The sequence below is a fragment of the Phytophthora ramorum genome (genome assembly GCF_020800215.1).
Source record: "Phytophthora ramorum isolate Pr-102 chromosome Unknown Phyram_PR-102_s0003, whole genome shotgun sequence".
NCBI classification, from domain to species: domain Eukaryota; phylum Oomycota; class Peronosporomycetes; order Peronosporales; family Peronosporaceae; genus Phytophthora; species Phytophthora ramorum.
This window is the reverse complement of record NW_027150649.1, coordinates 2,909,746-2,924,956: the sequence shown is the minus strand read 5'-3', so window position 1 is coordinate 2,924,956 and position 15,211 is coordinate 2,909,746. Positions and strand designations below refer to the sequence as shown.

The following is a 15,211-nucleotide window of genomic DNA, read 5'->3' as shown; positions in this document are numbered from 1 at the left end:
TGTGACCCCTTTTAAAATAGCGAAGAAGCACAAACTCCAGACAAGAAGTAGCTTGGCAGCTCTCAGTATTGAACGGGAGCGATCAACGGCGCTGCGTAAGTCACCATGGACGTCTTGAGGCGATTGAGAGAGCTCGGCTTCCGACGTGGGCGATACCAAAGGTTTGGCTCCGTAGAGAGCAGCTCTCGTAGAGTTCATCTCCTGACGATCTTTATGCTCAACCACCAGCAAGTTCCGCATTCGCCATGAGCCAAAGACCCGTCGAACGAAGAGGATTCGACGTGGACTGCCCTGGGAGTCGCTGTTCATGCGCAAATCTCGAGCTGAGAAGAGGGTACGTCTCGCAGCAAAGTGCAATACAAAACCTGCCCCAGTACGTGACACGTTGCTCGATTGTTGACCACAGGAGATCATATTGAGGCCGTGGGAATACCCCATGGCTGCTCAAAACCTCGCGGTCATTCTCATCCAGAAGCACATGCGCGGTATGCTCTGCCGAACGCGTCGGCGTGCTACAATGGCAACTACGAAAAGTACTCGCACTCGCAGCCCCATGCAGCAATTTGTTGCAAGCGGTGGTAGCTTTTCCGACGATCGTGGCTTTCGCGCGTTCGTGGCCACCAAGCTGCAGGCTTGGTTCCGGATGCAACGGCTGCGCTGGCGCGGGACGCTGGATCGCTACCCTCTTTACCACATCGCAGCGCTACAGCTGCAGTACGCGTGGAAGGCACACTACCAGCACAAACTCTACCAGCGTCAAGCGCGAGGCCCCACTTCTCGTTTGATGACTCCCGCAAACCGCTCTGCGTTCTGCATCCAAACAGCCTGGAAGAGCTACACACACAGACGCATTTTTCGGTACTACCGCGACCTGCTTTCCTTCCGCAGCACTGGAGACCCCGCGCGTATGCTTCGAGCCATCAACCCATCAGAGGCATCGCTGCTGGACGCGTCCATGGGAGCGCAGGTCCGTTTCCGCCTCGGTGGGTTGGCGTTCCCGCCCACCATCTACTACAAGATCTTCACGCGCAAACCTGTGTGCGATCTCGGCGCCTTCAGTCCCAAGGACTACACTGTGGCTCGACAGGCGGCTCCAGTGAGTCACTCGCACGCGAAGCGCCGACCCGGTCAGTCGGTCCACACCACATACATCCGCGTGGGCAACTCGTACTACCGGGCGAAGCAGCAGGCAGAGGACACTCGGCTGTGGTACCGCCGCCTGGAGAACAATGGCTGGCGTCCAGTGACCGCCAAGGTGCTAGCTGAAGCCAACGCCGACCCCATTGCCCAAGCCACAGGCGGACGTCGCGTGGTCGGCGGCTTCCACTACTCGAAGCTTGTGCGTCAGCAAGACCGCGAGCGAGTGCGTCGCCACAAGAAGCGGCTGTGGATGCAGAAGCTCTACACGCAGGGACTACTAACCACAGCAAACCGTCCGGAACACGAAGAAGACGCGGACGATGGCCAGGAGAAGCAGCCGCGTGTGCTCTTCGACGTGGACTTCGAGGACGAGAACTGGGAAGCCGAGGCCGACGACATGTTCCAATGGGCAGCGACGCTCGACTACGACGAGTACGTGGACAACTGGCACGAGCTCGGCCGCACCGCCGCCACCGACGACGAGCTGCAACCAACATGGCTACATTGAAGTTGAAGTGTATGTGGATACATTTCTCTGATAGGCTCGTTTTATCTTCCAATGACATACACTCTACGTACGATACACTAAAATCCTGTGATCCACACAATCGGCGAGGAGCTAACATCGGCCAAAATGCTAAGCCTGCAGCGTCGTGTGCGCGTGTCTCCCGGCCACTTGCGTCGTCTGCAGCACTCGGCGGCGGCGGCATCTGCTTCCTCTGTGTCTTCTGGTTCTTCTGGTGTATCCAACACGTCTGAAGCGTCCTCAGGCGCCAATGGCAGCGGGGAAGAGCCGCCCAAGTACAAGCCTGGCTGGTTCAGCCGCAACCCTGGCGTGACGCTGGGCGGGATCCTGTTGGGCATCGGCTGCTACATCTACAGAGGCTCGCGAGGCAAGAAGAACTTCGAGGCACTGCAGAATCCCATTGCGGAGGCGGCTGTGATCTCTCCCTACGAGGCCTGGGAGCTGCGCAGCAGTAACAACATCACGTAGGCCAGCTGCTGCAGCTCTAGAGCTTTAGAATCATGTCATTTACAGTGTTTGTATTACTGTTTTTGATGCAGACCCGAGACTTTTGAGGACGTGCGAGAAGGAGTGGTGAGGGCTTTCCCCTCGGGCAAGGCCTCCATGCAGCACTTTGACCAGTATCTGGGCTTCAAGTTGGCCCAGGCGTGTCCGACGGGCGTGAGCAAGGTGTACCATCTGGAGCGAGTGCTGCTGAGTCTGGAGCAAGACGCGAACCGCAAGAGCGACGTGGACGCGCAGTTGGTGGCCTTCTCCATGGCGGTGAAGGGCGCAGTGGACGAGCGACTGCGGGTTCTGTTCAACCTGGCGACGAACGCCCCCAAGGGTGAGGCACTGGGCAAGAGTGACGAGGAGGAGAAGGAGGAGGACACCCGCGAGATGACGCAGGAGCAGCTAGAGCGTGTGCTCCACTTGCTATTGGAGACGTACCAGATCCCGTCAGAGAAGCGCGTGCTGGCCGTGGAAGATGCCAAGTACCCGTTCCAGGAGTACATCGTGGCCACTCCGTCCGACATGCTCAAGGCGGCGGTGCAGGCGCAGGTGGCGGACAAGAAGATCACGGAGGAGGAAGCTCGCGAACGCCAAGCCTACACGTTCGAAGCGTTTTCACAGATCATGCGCGGCAAGACCGTGTGTCTGTGGGGCGAGTGCTTTTCCAACAGCAAGAAGAAGATGAAGAACTAAGAGTCATAGTCGACTGTTGAAAATACACTGACGCTACTCCTCACGGTGCGTCACTTGTCACGTGACTGCGTTGCTCCATGTAGGCGAGCCGCATCATCGGATGGGCCTCCACCTGGCTCATCTCCTGCAGCACTGAGGCCACGCTATGGCGCAGCTCGTGGAACTGCCGACCCGGCACGTAAATGGTCCGCGTCTGTCCGTCCGATGTCTGCAGCCTTAGCAGAAGGCGTTTGTCCTCCCCCTCCCTAATAACTCTCCAGTCCAATTGCCGCACTCTGGGCAGCGAGAAGGTCGCGCTCTGCGTCTGTGTCAACTCGCCCCAGTGGCTCTCCAGAAGTTGTCGGAATCTCAGCTCAAAAGCCTCGGGGAGACTCTGGACCAGCGTCTGACGCTTCATCAGCAGCGTGGCCTTGTCACTCGCCACTACAGGCAGCAGAAACGTCATGTGCTCACGTGCTGCCGGCTCCAGCAGCCGTCGCAACACAGCAGATAGAGCCAAAAAGTCTCTTCGCTCGGCGCTAGTTACGGCTGCAGCCACGCGCTCTGCGTCGCCCTCCTTCGCACAGTGGAGAGCGACTGCCACCTGCATCGAAGCGTCCAGATGCTGCGCCACGAAAGCCTCCCCCACGTCGCGCAGCAGCGACTGCCACTCGCGCGCGGCGGTCAAGAAGGTGTCCATGTCCAAAGATCAGATCTGATGATGGATCGACTTACAGAAGTGGACCACCCTATTTTATTTTATTTTATTTTTTGTAGCCATTTCAGTTGTCAAAGCGCCTGCCAGTCACGTACCAACTGCGCCAATATGCGCGAGATTGCGGCGTTCGTGCCCAACACGGTGACGCTGTTCGACGTGCGCTACTTGAACAACGAGAGGGAAGAGAAGCCGACGAAGAAGGAGAAGCACTTCGCCTGCTTCGTGTGCGGCCGCCGCTTCGCCCGCAGGTACACGCGCCAGATGCACTTGCGCATGCACACGGACGAGGACTTCGCGTGCCCTATCGAGGGCTGCGGCCGCGTCTTCAGGACCAGGTTGGGCTTCAAAAATCACAAGCGGACGGGGCACGAAGAGGTGGAAAGACTCGAGTGCCCCGAGCCAGGCTGCGGCAAGACGTTCGCCGAGAAGAGACAACGCACGCGCCACTACAAGAGCCAGCACCAGCAGCTTGGGACGACCCACACGTGCCCCGTGCCCGACTGCGGCAAGAAGTACATCAAGTTTTACAGTTTGAGGATGCACATGGGGGTGGTGCACCGCCTACTACTGGAGGATCCAACGCCTGCAACACAGCCAACCACTGCGTCCTCCTCCGCTGCTTCTTCTTCTGCGACGCAGCCGACGGTGGACGAGGGGGAGGAGGTCATCTACTGCTTCTAATTGATGCGGGGCAGACAAGTGTTTGTGAGTCTTTCGGTGCAGAGCACACGAGCACTAACGTAGAGACTTCATACCCCCCACTGTCCATCGCTCACAATAGACGGAGTGTTCGAGCAACGACGTCACCAGGAATACTTTGCCGGTGTTTCAGGACTTTGGTGTCACTAGGCAAGCAAGCTCAATTGGTTCCGTTGCCGGTGCAAACCAGCTCTTCATTGCTGCATCGCAAACGCTATTGTTGCAAGAGGAACGCTAAGCCGAGCAAATTCCGTGCAAAAGTAGCTGAGGGAGGTGCAGCTCTCTCTGTTTTGACCACTTTCCAACTTTCCAAGTGCAGCTCTCCTCTCTCATCACTACTACCAACAACGATGTTCAAGCCCGTCGCCTTTGCATTTGCAGCCATCGCTGTTTCCTCGACCTACGCCGCCTGCACTGATGGCCAAGAGGAAATCAGCGTCCAGGGCATCGATGGCTACTTCTGCGTCAACGGCGAGAGCTGTTCCGCAGCCAACGCGTTGGGCCTTTGCCCGGACGTACAGGAAGGACTCGAGTTCGGCTCGTACTGCGACCTGCTGGAGACCGGCGTCTATGGGTGCAAGCCGTACTCGGACTGGAACGCGCCGTCGAGCGCGGAGTACGACGCACCGCTGAACTGCACGGGCAACATCGCTGGTGAATTCCCAGTCAGCGTCGAAGACGGCGATGGCACGTTCTGCTCGGCCAGCCCCGTGTGCTCAGGGACCATCGCAGGCAACTGCCCTGGTGCTCAAGACGGACTTCCCAACGGATCTGTGTGTGTTGTCATCGAGACGGGCGTCTACGGCTGCGTACTGCCACCCGTGTAAGACATGGCTGGACGATGCCCACTACTTCGTTGCTTACCATAGGCTATCGATCTATAATTCTACCTTTTCTTGAATGATTCTCGTCTACCCCAACTCGATAGCCTAGCACGTTTGCTTCGATTAGCTAACTGCCAGCAGAAGTGTGGCAGTGACATGCCCGTGTCAAGGTTGAACGGTTCGCTGACGGTCGCCAAATATCACTATTTGATGCGAGTAGCTTGCAGCAACGTGTTGACTGTGAGGCCATCGTCCGGGCTGGATATCTTTTCGTTCAACATTACGGCAGTGGGTAGCATTTCGCAACGAATTTGTGTCTGCCGTTCGACGGGAGCCCCGAGTGATAAGTTGCAATAACAACAGCGAAGGAATATCCTGTGTTTTGTCGCCAATACTATTTTCCAATACGGCCGCACTCGCGGGGGCTTTTGAAGAAGTACTTCAGTAGTAGGTTTTCCCGAGGTGCAACATTTCGTTGTATACGGCGCCGACTAGCGCTTTTGGCTGTTGACAAAGCGTAGAGCCAGCAGAGCAAGGATCCGGAACAACACAATGCAGCCCAGCACGACAAAAAAGTTGGTCCAGATCTCATCGTGCTTCATGCCAAATACATCTTCCGTGAACTGCTTGACAGTGACAGCTCCTGTTGTCACCGGGGCATTCTCCAGCGGTTGGCAACCAAGCTCAGACCCGACGCCACTCCACGACTTGGTCGTTTCGTCGTACACGGGTTCATCTGGACAATCAGCGAACACGAGCGCGCCGAGGATGGCCAGCGAGAAGCGCATCGGCGTGATCGTGTATAACCAGTGATAGCCCGACGGAATGAGATTGGCCGGAGGGGAGAATCCCATGAACAAAAAGAAAATCGAATTTATGAGCACCCCCACGATCGCTGCGACCTCTTCGCTGGGGAGTGCGTACACGAACATCTGCCCCATGTACGTGAGCATGAGGATGAGGAACGAGGTGTTCACCCAGTACAGTAAAAAGGCACCGAAGCCTGTGAATTGCACCATCGGGAAGAAAATTGCTGTGAACACGAACGCGCTGCAAAAGACGTACGGGATCTCCACAATCGACGAGCCGACGAAATACCAGAAGGCATTGTAGGTCTGCGCCGCTCGCTCACGATAGAAAGCTGAGCGATCCGCCGATGACACGGACAAAACACACTGGAACGAGATCATGCCATTGAACAGAGTCGCCATGAAAATCATCCCCATTCCTGAATTAAGGCCTTGGTACGACTTGTAGTCCGCTTCACGGAATGTGACGCCGAACAGCAACGCCAGAAACACTGCCATGCCCACGCGAGTGAGGTTGTAAGTTGGTGACCGCCAATACATGTCAAAGAAACGCCTTGTGAGGAAGATGAACTGAATGAAGGACGATGCAGCTCGCTTCTTCGTGAACAGCATTTCTGGGGCTCCGTCTGACGGGACACCGACACCCTCACGATTTAGCATATCATCCAGCTGACTTCGGTGAGCACTGGCGTTGAACGTTGCCACAAAATCCATGTCTGTAGGCACATCATTCAGCACGCCAGCGCCAATGCACTCAAGCATCCACGTGGCTGGATTGTACCGTGGCGGCAATGGAGTCAATCCTGGTAGTTCTTCAAAGTAGTCGACAAGGCGCTGACAGTTAGGACCCAAATCACCGAAGAACACGGTCTCGCCACCGCGCTTGAGTAGCAACAAACTATCAAACACGAAAAACACCTCCATCGACGGCTGGTGAATTGTACATATGACGGTGCGCCCCGAGTTCGCCACTTTGCGCACGCCGTCCATGATGAGCTTGGCTGACCGAGCGTCCAGTCCACTCGTTGGCTCATCTAGGAACAGTACACTTGGCTGGGCTGCCAACTCCACGCCGATAGTCAGACGCTTCATTTGCTCGGTTGAGCTGCCGCGGATGATCTGGTCCGCGATGTCCCACATATCGAGTAACGTGAGGCACTCCTTCACGGAGTCGTGCTTGGCGCTATCTGGCACTCCACTATCCTGTCTCAGGAACGCGCTGAAGGTGAGTGCTTCTCGAATTGTTGAGGCCTCCGAATGCATATCCAGTTGCTCACAGTACCCCGTGCACCGTCGAATGGCCAAGTCGTTCGCTTCATATCCGTTCAACAAGATTTGACCAGAAATGAACCCCCCAGTTTTCCGATTCGCAATGACGTCCATCAACGTCGTCTTGCCGGCTCCAGATGCACCCATCAACGCTGTCATTCGTCCAGGAAGTGCATATCCACTGATGCCCTTAAGGAGTTCAATCGACTCCTTCGGACTCGAAGGCTTTGGAACAGAATAGTACAAATCTCTGAACGCCAGTGTTACTGGAGTAAAGGACGTTGGGACTGGGGCCACGTCTAGAACTGTTTCACCTCCTGGTTTAGATATTGATTTCGGTGTAGTTGCAAGCGTGTACGCGGATTCAAAGCTCTCGTTCACACTTTTCACCTCCTCCTTTTCAAGCAGGTTATCTGACACCGCCACATTTTCGGGTGCCTCATAGCGGAGATACTCCAGCGAGAAGTACCCCAGAGCCATGCAGGCAGCATAAAACGCCACCATGTAAATCACGCAGTATAAAATCCAGATCCTCTCCGTCTTGAAGTCAAATAGCTGGAGATAGTACTCGCCCATGCGAAGCCCGCCAAACTCGCTGCAGTAGTTGATGTCTCTATATTCACACACATCCAAATCCGCCGACCGGTACTCGATCACAGCAAGAGCGCGCAGCGTCCAGGAAACCGGAGTGATCCAGTAAAGCCAAATGAAGTAATCCGGGATTTGACTTTCCGTGATGACAAAGCCGGCGAAAATGATGAAAATGAGAGTCGCGGCCATAGAAATCGGCGTGGCGATGTTGATGTCTTGGGCTACTGCCGTGAGCGAGAAGTAGAACGACCCCAGGCTCACGTTCGTCAGGAAAAGTACGAGCAGGAACAGGAAGAACTCGCTGGCGTGGGATACGAAGCCGCACATCCAGTACACGAGTGTGCCAAAGATGAGAGTCTCAGCTACGCACAATGGCAGCTGGCTCACAGAGTTGGCCAGCACGTACGATGACGTACGGAAAAAGTTGGCGCCTCGCTGCTTGTAGAAAATGTCACGCGCCGCAATAAACGTCGGCAGTTGCGATGCCTGACCCAGTGACAGGAAGAGCGAGGCCGCAAAGATAATCCCAATGACAACCTGGATCTCCGTGGGGTCGAACTGGTAGAACGACGTGGCATACAGCAGCCCCATCACTGTGATCATGAGTCCGCGCCCGATAATATAGGGCTTGTTGCGCACCGTGATGATTATCTGACGGTGTAGCAGCGTCCTGGTATTCTGCCAGAAGGACTGGTGAAACTTAGGCATGGGATTCATGTGCTGATCGACGTGTTCCAATAACGTCGGCTGCAGAGGCTCCTGTAGCTTGCGAAGTGTAGCTTGGTAAATAGGCGACTCTCGGAAGGCGCGAGCGAACTCGCTCGGCTCTCTCGGGTGCACAAAGCTGCGGATCGGTAACTCCACTTGGTACTGATACTGCTGTTTGGTTCCAAGATCCATGAGAAAGTCCGCCACATCTCGTCCAGGCGGACACTCGAAGCCCAAACCTGCAAAGTACGACAGCACCTCCTCCATCGGGCCATGATACGTGACCTCTCCAGCGTTGAGGATCAAAATGTCGTCAAACAGCGCCACGACCTCCGGCGCCGGCTGCAGCAGCGCAATGACCACCGTCTTGTTGAACTTGCGCGCCACACTGCGCTGCGTGCTGATGATGTCGAAGGTCGCGGCGCTGTCGAGCCCCGTGCTGACCTCGTCCATGAGCGTCACGTACTTCATGCCGAACTCCATCTCCCCAGTCGTGACCCGCTTCTTCTCTCCGCCGGAGATGCCTCTCATCAGTGCATCTCCGACGATCGTATGCTGACAATCCTGCAGTCCTAACTGCTGAATGACAATGTCTGGATACTGGTCAAACAGCTCCCTAGCAGCTTCTAGAGCCTGAGCATTCTCCTCCTCCGTCCCGTGAGTCAGCAGCTCCTCGCCTCGTCGACTCAACTCTCCGCCACAGAATTTGTGGGCGAACTCGAGCGTCTCTCTCACTGTCAAGACGGCAAAATGTTTGTCTCTCTGGGTGACGTACGCCACGAACTGTGGCAGTCGGTCCTTGACCTCCTCCTGCTGCTGGCCATTGTACGTGACTTCCCCGTTGATTGCCACGTTCTTGGCCAGTGGGAAGCGCCCACTGAGCACCTTCATGAGCGCCGACTTACCCGAGCCAGGCTGACCCAGCACAAGCGTCATGGAGCCGGCTCGGAAGCTGCCGGTCACGTCCTTGAGGATCTCCTTGTGCACCACGCGCTTCTTGCGCCCCACACCCGCGACTGCGAGGCGCACCGCGTTCCAAAGCGTGGGGAGGCCGCTGGTCTCCTCGATCACAGGGACGTCGGCCGTGACCGAGAGGTGCTGGAAGCGGACCTCCATATGCGGTAAAGCGCGACCCAGGGCGCGCTCCAGACGTGAAGCCACCAAGCCATGCAAGGCAGCAGGCGCGTGATCCAGCAGAGAGGGCGGAGTGGAGGCTTTCGGGGTCGAGGCCATTGGAGACTGGACACGTGTGGGCGGCACAAGGCGAATCTGAAAGTGACGACTGGCAAACGCAACTCGAAGTTGGGGATGGGTACTGACGTTCCACGGCGAGATGGCTACATCGACTTTGCAGGAAGATCGTTTGCTGGAGGATCGGGACTTGAATGAGGCGCTCGAGTGGAGGTGTGGACGGTTCTGTAGTGGAGGCCTCGAGCGTGGCGGCAAGGAAGTAGGGCGATGGTGTTGCTTAGGTCGTGCAGGTCGCACTGCAACGGCGCTTAATGGTATCCTTGAAGTGCGGTGCCGACTGTCAAGTCATCAGCGACGACTGGTTGCGGCAGCAGTTGCGTCAACTTGGAAAGAGATAACCCGAGAACTACACCTAAGTATACAAGGTGTGATCGATGCCACCGCTAGGTATACTAGCAGTATGCTCAATCCAGTCGTAGTGAATCACTGTACGTCCAGCAGCACTGAGCTTGGCATTTTGAATCGGAAGTTTCTCGCCGCAAATAGGACGAGGCCTCACCAAAAACCGCTGCCCAAGTTTGGGCCACACTCACGTTTCAGTCTTCCTGCGCTCCTTGCTCGCACTAGCAGTCGTCAGAACGAACTTGGTCAGGCTTCGCAGCTTTTCACCGTTCGGCCATGTCGTTCTTCACGCTCGACTCGTTCCAGCAGTACCATGAGCAAGTCGGAGCAGACATGCCGTCCAAGCTGGAGGCGAATCCAGAATCGCCGTCTCACACCAAACCCAGCGATAAGCAGGAGGAAAAACGACCGTCTTCGCCCAGTCGACCGACGAACCCAAGGTCGTTGTCCGCACAAGCCGTCAGTGAATTGGACCCGTTTTCGGCACTGAATCTGGCCCGTGCGGCAGACCCGTGGCTCGGAAACTCGCTGTTGACTCCTACGGCTTGCAGCTATCTTGACAATGCCGAAGGAGCGACAGCGTCAGCTGTAGCCGCCACATCACTCAAGGTAGTCGCTGTAGATCACTCGGACGACGACTGGGGCGACTTCGTCACGTTCTCTTCGCGAGAGGAAATGAAACCCCAGCTCAACGGAAAACGCAGCTCTCCAAACAAACGTACATCTCCCCCAGCAGTGCAACTTCCTAATCAAGGAAGCGGATCGGACAGCGACAATGACTCCGATAGTAACAACTCCGAGCCGATGCTTAGGAACGACCACGTTGGCCTCAATTGTGATCGCTCTGGTCCAAGTTGGGGCGTCAGCTCGCCGTCTATGATGCTGAGGAACAATACGCCCACCCACGCTGTGTCAACTGCATTAACTCGTCAGCCATTGCCAAACACCAGAAGTGGAGAGAGCAAAGGCTTTGCAGCGACGCTGCTAGACCGACTTCTTTCGCTTGGAACCTCATCACCACGCAATGCGCCCACATTCAGCCCCAAACCAATGCCGAAGCGAAACTACGATTCGTATGACGTCACTTTTGACCACGGCCCTGTTGGACTGGACCTCGAGACAGACTGGTACGGACGCCAGGCTGTCGTGAAAGGCTTTCGGGCTATCAATTCTGCAGGCGATGAAGGTCCAGCCAAGCGCTGTGGCCTCATTCATGTTGGCGATGTCCTCACTGCCATCAATGGCGAATCGTGTCTCCAGATGAACTTCCAGGAAACACTTGAGGCTCTGCGGCTGGCTGGTAAATCGCGGCACACGCTTCACTTCAAGTCCCTTGAAGCTGCTGGCGACTTGAGCATTTACGCGAACGACAAAGACGTCGTCCTGGCTCGCGCTTTTATCCATCAGCACAAACAGCGGTTCTACAGACCCCCTCCTGCCGCCGAAGGTGGTAACCCGCATGAGTTAGTTCTCGGGTGCATTGAGCGGCTGCGAGGCGAATTTGTCACTGCCTTGAACTTCCATCAGGAGGAGACGGGGGAGTTTCTGCTCGCTGCATCCTGCGCTAGTGACGGCTCTGGGCCGTTTATTTTCCACACGCTGCGAGACTCCCACTTGCGCGCGATGCGTGAGCTCCCGCAAAGCGAGGATTCTGCTGTATATCTTGGGCGCTTAGAACCAAGCTTTCTGGGCACTGAGTTCACTCTGTTCGACCACCACACAGGCTCCACCCAGCAGCACGACAACGAACTCGCATTCTTGGTGTACACCGCCAACGTTCTTGGTCGCGTTCCCAATTCTCTAAAGTGTGTGGTATCCAAGCCCGTCGAGATCGAAGAAGGCGAGGACGATCTGGAGGCTACGAAAAGTTCCGGCAGGCCCATCGGCCTACGTCAGCAGCCTTCCGGAATGGGTAGCGACGGCGCCATTTTCAACACTCACCGTACTCGACTGGGACGTAGAGCAAGTCTATCCGATCGATTCACCCGCCAGCAGCAGTCGCGCAGTATGTCGATCGCTGAGCGCCTGAGAAGCTTTACGCTGGACGACCTTGATCAGCGCTTGGAGTTGGCGACGGACGGAGCTCTGAGCTGGCTGGACGACGATGACGCTGAAGGCTATGCGCGTTCCATGCGTGTCAAGCAGGCTCGGTTGAGGGGCGAGCGCACCGCCTCGATGGGGCAAATTCCGTACGGAGCCGTCGAGCAGGAAGAGCATTCAAAAGACTTGCTCGTTTTCGAGACCAAGCAGCCTTCATGGAATGAGGAGCTGGGTGCTTGGACACTGAACTTCCATGGCCGCGTGAAGGTAGCCTCGAAGAAGAACTTCCTGCTGGTTGGGAATGATACCGACGATAATGGCGACGAGGAGGAAATCATGGCGCTGCGCTTCGGTAAGGTCTCCAAAACACGCTTCACGCTGGACTACGCAGCGCCCCTCGCCCCCATCCAGGCGCTCGCGGTCGCCTGCTCTGCCTTCGCCAACAAGAGAGCTGTCACGTAGACACAATCGTTAGCATAAGGGGCACCACTCGCACTCAACTCATCTGTTTGCTTTCGTGAGTTCAAACCGTTTGATGGTAGTTTGAGCCTTTATCTACTCTAGTGAACCATGACCCACCCACTGCTCCAGTGTACGACTCACATATGAGGCGGCAGTTCCATGCCTGTGAGCAGTAAGTTTCCTGGTTCGTCAATAAACTTCCTCACGTCACTCGACGGGACGAAGGCCACATGGCCAGCAAGCGCCTGCCGCATGTGCCAGGCCGCATGTGCCTCTCTGTCGTGCACTGCAGGCTCCACATCCTCCACTGCAGTAGGAACGATACCCTCCACAATGCCCACACACGCGTTGGATGCCGCGTCCACTACGGCTCCTCCACACATCCCCTCCTCCAGGAGCTCTGCAGTCCAGGCAAACTCCTGTCCGCTGGTGCTGCGTCCCACAAAGTGTCCGTCCACTGTCTTGGGCAGTTGGTAGCCTTCCTCCTGGTCGTCCTCATTCAATTGTCTGTGGCCTGAGAAGATGAGATCGTCGCCGGGTCCACAGGGCTCGTTCTGGAAAGCCAAAGTCTGCACTCCGAACTCCTTTTCGGCAGCTTCCCAGCGCCCCACAGCGTCGGAATCCGCCAGCGTCAGCAGCGCCAGGTCGCGGCTATCGTGGGTCTGCACCTGTCGAGCCAGCGGCAGCTCCAGCAGCACCTGAGGTCTGCAATTAGCGGCGTCCACGGCCAGCAGCTGGAGTGAGTGGCGCACAAAGTCCTCGTTCACGAACTGCAGCCAGCTCCACGTGGATTCGAAGTAGCGCGGGTACAACCAGGGACACGCCACGTGCTGGCACGTGATGACGGCCAGTGAGGGGCTCTGGGAGGTCCGTAACAAGACCGCCGAGCCGCTGGAGATGTCGTTTTAATAGACGGGTTTGACAGGGTTAGAGTGGGCGGTGGAACGGATGCGTTGCGTGCGCAAGACGGTGGAGTACCTGCTGAGGTAGTCCAGCGTCGCCATTCCTTCGTGCGGCAGACAGAAGCGTGTCGTGAGCGACAGCACGGCGCGCCGACCGCGGGACGTCATTGTCGACCACAAATAATATTGGGTCACTCAAAAGAGGGATACAAACTTGTGTTCCATATTACTATGGAGGCAGTAATACAGGCAGCGAATATTCCTATGGCTATGTCAAAGTCACTGCTGTAGCCATGCATTCTCTCGCTCATTGTATATCTATGGTAAGTCTCAATACTGTACTCCTTCGGCGGCTTTATCGTTCTCGAATTTGTCTTTCAAAGCACGGCATCAAATCACATTTCACTTGTTGCAAGTCGGCAAGTTGATGGCCGTGAGCCAGATTAATTGCATTTGCCACGATTGCACCAAGCTATTCACCACCCTTACAGCACTAGGCACGTTTGGTCCATTTGTAGTTTTCCTATGTTTGCCATTGGAGACCATCCGTTTAGTCATGCGAAAATGTGCGACAGCGAGCTTAATGCGAAGAGGAAGCGCTTCGGTCCCAGATCCTACCGTCGCCATCGCTGCACAGATTTTCCCAGCTCAGTTGCTGTTTATTACTCAAGGGCAATTGCTATGCTTCCGCTGGAAAATAACGACTTGGAACTTAGTGTTGATGACTTGGTGGAGATGCCCGAGATCGGACAGGTGCAGTCGACGAGCCTCCCTATCTCGACTACTGCCAGTAAGACTGCCAACAACTCCATATCTGCTGGCAGCTCTGGCGTTGAAAGGAACCAAGCGGACGACGAGATGACGAGTACGTTGGACAATGAAGGTATGGAGGTTGACACAGAGGAAAAAACAGCAGAGCAGAAGCAGGAAGAGGATGCACATCTCGCTCATGGGATGCCAGACTCAATGTATGCAACCCTCATTCCCTTTATAATGGTGTTGCGTGCCTCGTTTTCGATATGACGCTCTTTGACTAGATGAATCCCGAACTGTAACGCTATTTATCGGGTTCATGTCGGCGTGTACTGCATTCTGTAGGCTGAGCTCGTCTATTCAAGAGCTTGCTGGAGAAGTGATTGCTCCACGTGAGAAGTCACAACGTCTGTCGTCAAGCAAGAAGTCCGGTCGCCACGGGAAAACTCTCAATGCCGTCGAGTTTGACGAACTTCGCCTCAAACTGTCAGGCAGAGCAGCGATACTCGGCAATCGCAAACGCCAAAAGGTTCGTTGAGTGACACGTTCTGGTATGCACCACTGCCAAAATTGATGTTTGCCGTGCAGACAAAGGCCCGCCAACAAAAGCTGCAGATCAAGGAACTCGAAGCGGAGCTGGCTCGCTTGAAGGAGATTGAAGCAGAGCTGGTGGTGTACGAGCAGCAGTCGGTCGAGTCGCTTCGTGCCGAGCTGAAGATGCACAAAAAGGAAGTCGCTGATCTTTCAGTGCAGATTGCGGTTGCTGCCAAGAACGAAGTTGGGGTGGTACGCCATTGCTTCCGTGCTTGTCGACGCCTTTATTGGTATCACGACTGCTGCTTTGTACGCTGTAGATGGATATACTTCGTCACGAACTCAGCAAGTGAAGAGAGCCATTTTGACACCTGCAACCATCCATTTATTGTGGATGTCTTGCGGGCGAATTGGCTTGAACAGAATCGGACGCCGTTCATCACTTCCAGTTCTCCGACGGCGCCAGTGCGACATGCAGC

General features: G+C 55.9%; 9 protein-coding genes across 9 annotated transcripts; 6 read left to right on the top strand and 3 right to left on the bottom strand.

The window, feature by feature from the left end:
- Positions 1-105: 105 nt before the first annotated feature.
- On the top strand, positions 106-1,648 carry KRP23_4038 (Protein MFI; the record flags this gene model as incomplete). The annotated part of the gene is made up of 3 exons (XM_067888956.1): positions 106-161; positions 229-334; positions 407-1,648. The coding sequence occupies 3 exons, from the start codon at positions 106-108 to the stop codon at positions 1,646-1,648; spliced, it is 1,404 nt and encodes a 467-aa protein (XP_067748156.1).
- A 126-nt stretch (positions 1,649-1,774) lies between these two features.
- Positions 1,775-2,851, top strand: KRP23_4037 (uncharacterized protein; the record flags this gene model as incomplete). The annotated part of the gene is made up of 2 exons (XM_067888955.1): positions 1,775-2,130; positions 2,206-2,851. The coding sequence occupies 2 exons, from the start codon at positions 1,775-1,777 to the stop codon at positions 2,849-2,851; spliced, it is 1,002 nt and encodes a 333-aa protein (XP_067748155.1).
- A 40-nt stretch (positions 2,852-2,891) lies between these two features.
- On the bottom strand, positions 2,892-3,530 carry KRP23_4036 (uncharacterized protein; the record flags this gene model as incomplete). Its single annotated transcript, XM_067888954.1, has 1 exon — positions 2,892-3,530. The coding sequence occupies one exon, from the start codon at positions 3,528-3,530 to the stop codon at positions 2,892-2,894; it is 639 nt and encodes a 212-aa protein (XP_067748154.1).
- Positions 3,531-3,656: 126 nt separating this feature from the next.
- KRP23_4035 (Zinc finger protein ZIC 4) lies at positions 3,657-4,229 on the top strand (the record flags this gene model as incomplete). The annotated part of the gene is made up of 1 exon (XM_067888952.1): positions 3,657-4,229. The coding sequence occupies one exon, from the start codon at positions 3,657-3,659 to the stop codon at positions 4,227-4,229; it is 573 nt and encodes a 190-aa protein (XP_067748153.1).
- A 368-nt stretch (positions 4,230-4,597) lies between these two features.
- Positions 4,598-5,074, top strand: KRP23_4034 (uncharacterized protein; the record flags this gene model as incomplete). Its single annotated transcript, XM_067888951.1, has 1 exon — positions 4,598-5,074. One exon carries the CDS (start codon positions 4,598-4,600, stop codon positions 5,072-5,074), a length of 477 nt encoding a protein of 158 aa, XP_067748152.1.
- Positions 5,075-7,696: 2,622 nt separating this feature from the next.
- On the bottom strand, positions 7,697-9,681 carry KRP23_4033 (ABC transporter G family member 31; the record flags this gene model as incomplete). The annotated part of the gene is made up of 2 exons (XM_067888950.1): positions 7,697-7,704; positions 7,773-9,681. The coding sequence occupies 2 exons, from the start codon at positions 9,679-9,681 to the stop codon at positions 7,697-7,699; spliced, it is 1,917 nt and encodes a 638-aa protein (XP_067748151.1).
- A 636-nt stretch (positions 9,682-10,317) lies between these two features.
- Positions 10,318-12,543, top strand: KRP23_4032 (Tubby-like F-box protein 9; the record flags this gene model as incomplete). Its single annotated transcript, XM_067888949.1, has 1 exon — positions 10,318-12,543. One exon carries the CDS (start codon positions 10,318-10,320, stop codon positions 12,541-12,543), a length of 2,226 nt encoding a protein of 741 aa, XP_067748150.1.
- Positions 12,544-12,680: 137 nt separating this feature from the next.
- Positions 12,681-13,613, bottom strand: KRP23_4031 (uncharacterized protein; the record flags this gene model as incomplete). Its single annotated transcript, XM_067888948.1, has 2 exons — positions 12,681-13,434; positions 13,522-13,613. 2 exons carry the CDS (start codon positions 13,611-13,613, stop codon positions 12,681-12,683), a joined length of 846 nt encoding a protein of 281 aa, XP_067748149.1.
- A 513-nt stretch (positions 13,614-14,126) lies between these two features.
- KRP23_4030 (uncharacterized protein) lies at positions 14,127-15,085 on the top strand (the record flags this gene model as incomplete). Its single annotated transcript, XM_067888947.1, has 4 exons — positions 14,127-14,413; positions 14,544-14,727; positions 14,787-14,984; positions 15,053-15,085. The coding sequence occupies 4 exons, from the start codon at positions 14,127-14,129 to the stop codon at positions 15,083-15,085; spliced, it is 702 nt and encodes a 233-aa protein (XP_067748148.1).
- Between the last annotated feature and the right edge of the window lie 126 nt (positions 15,086-15,211).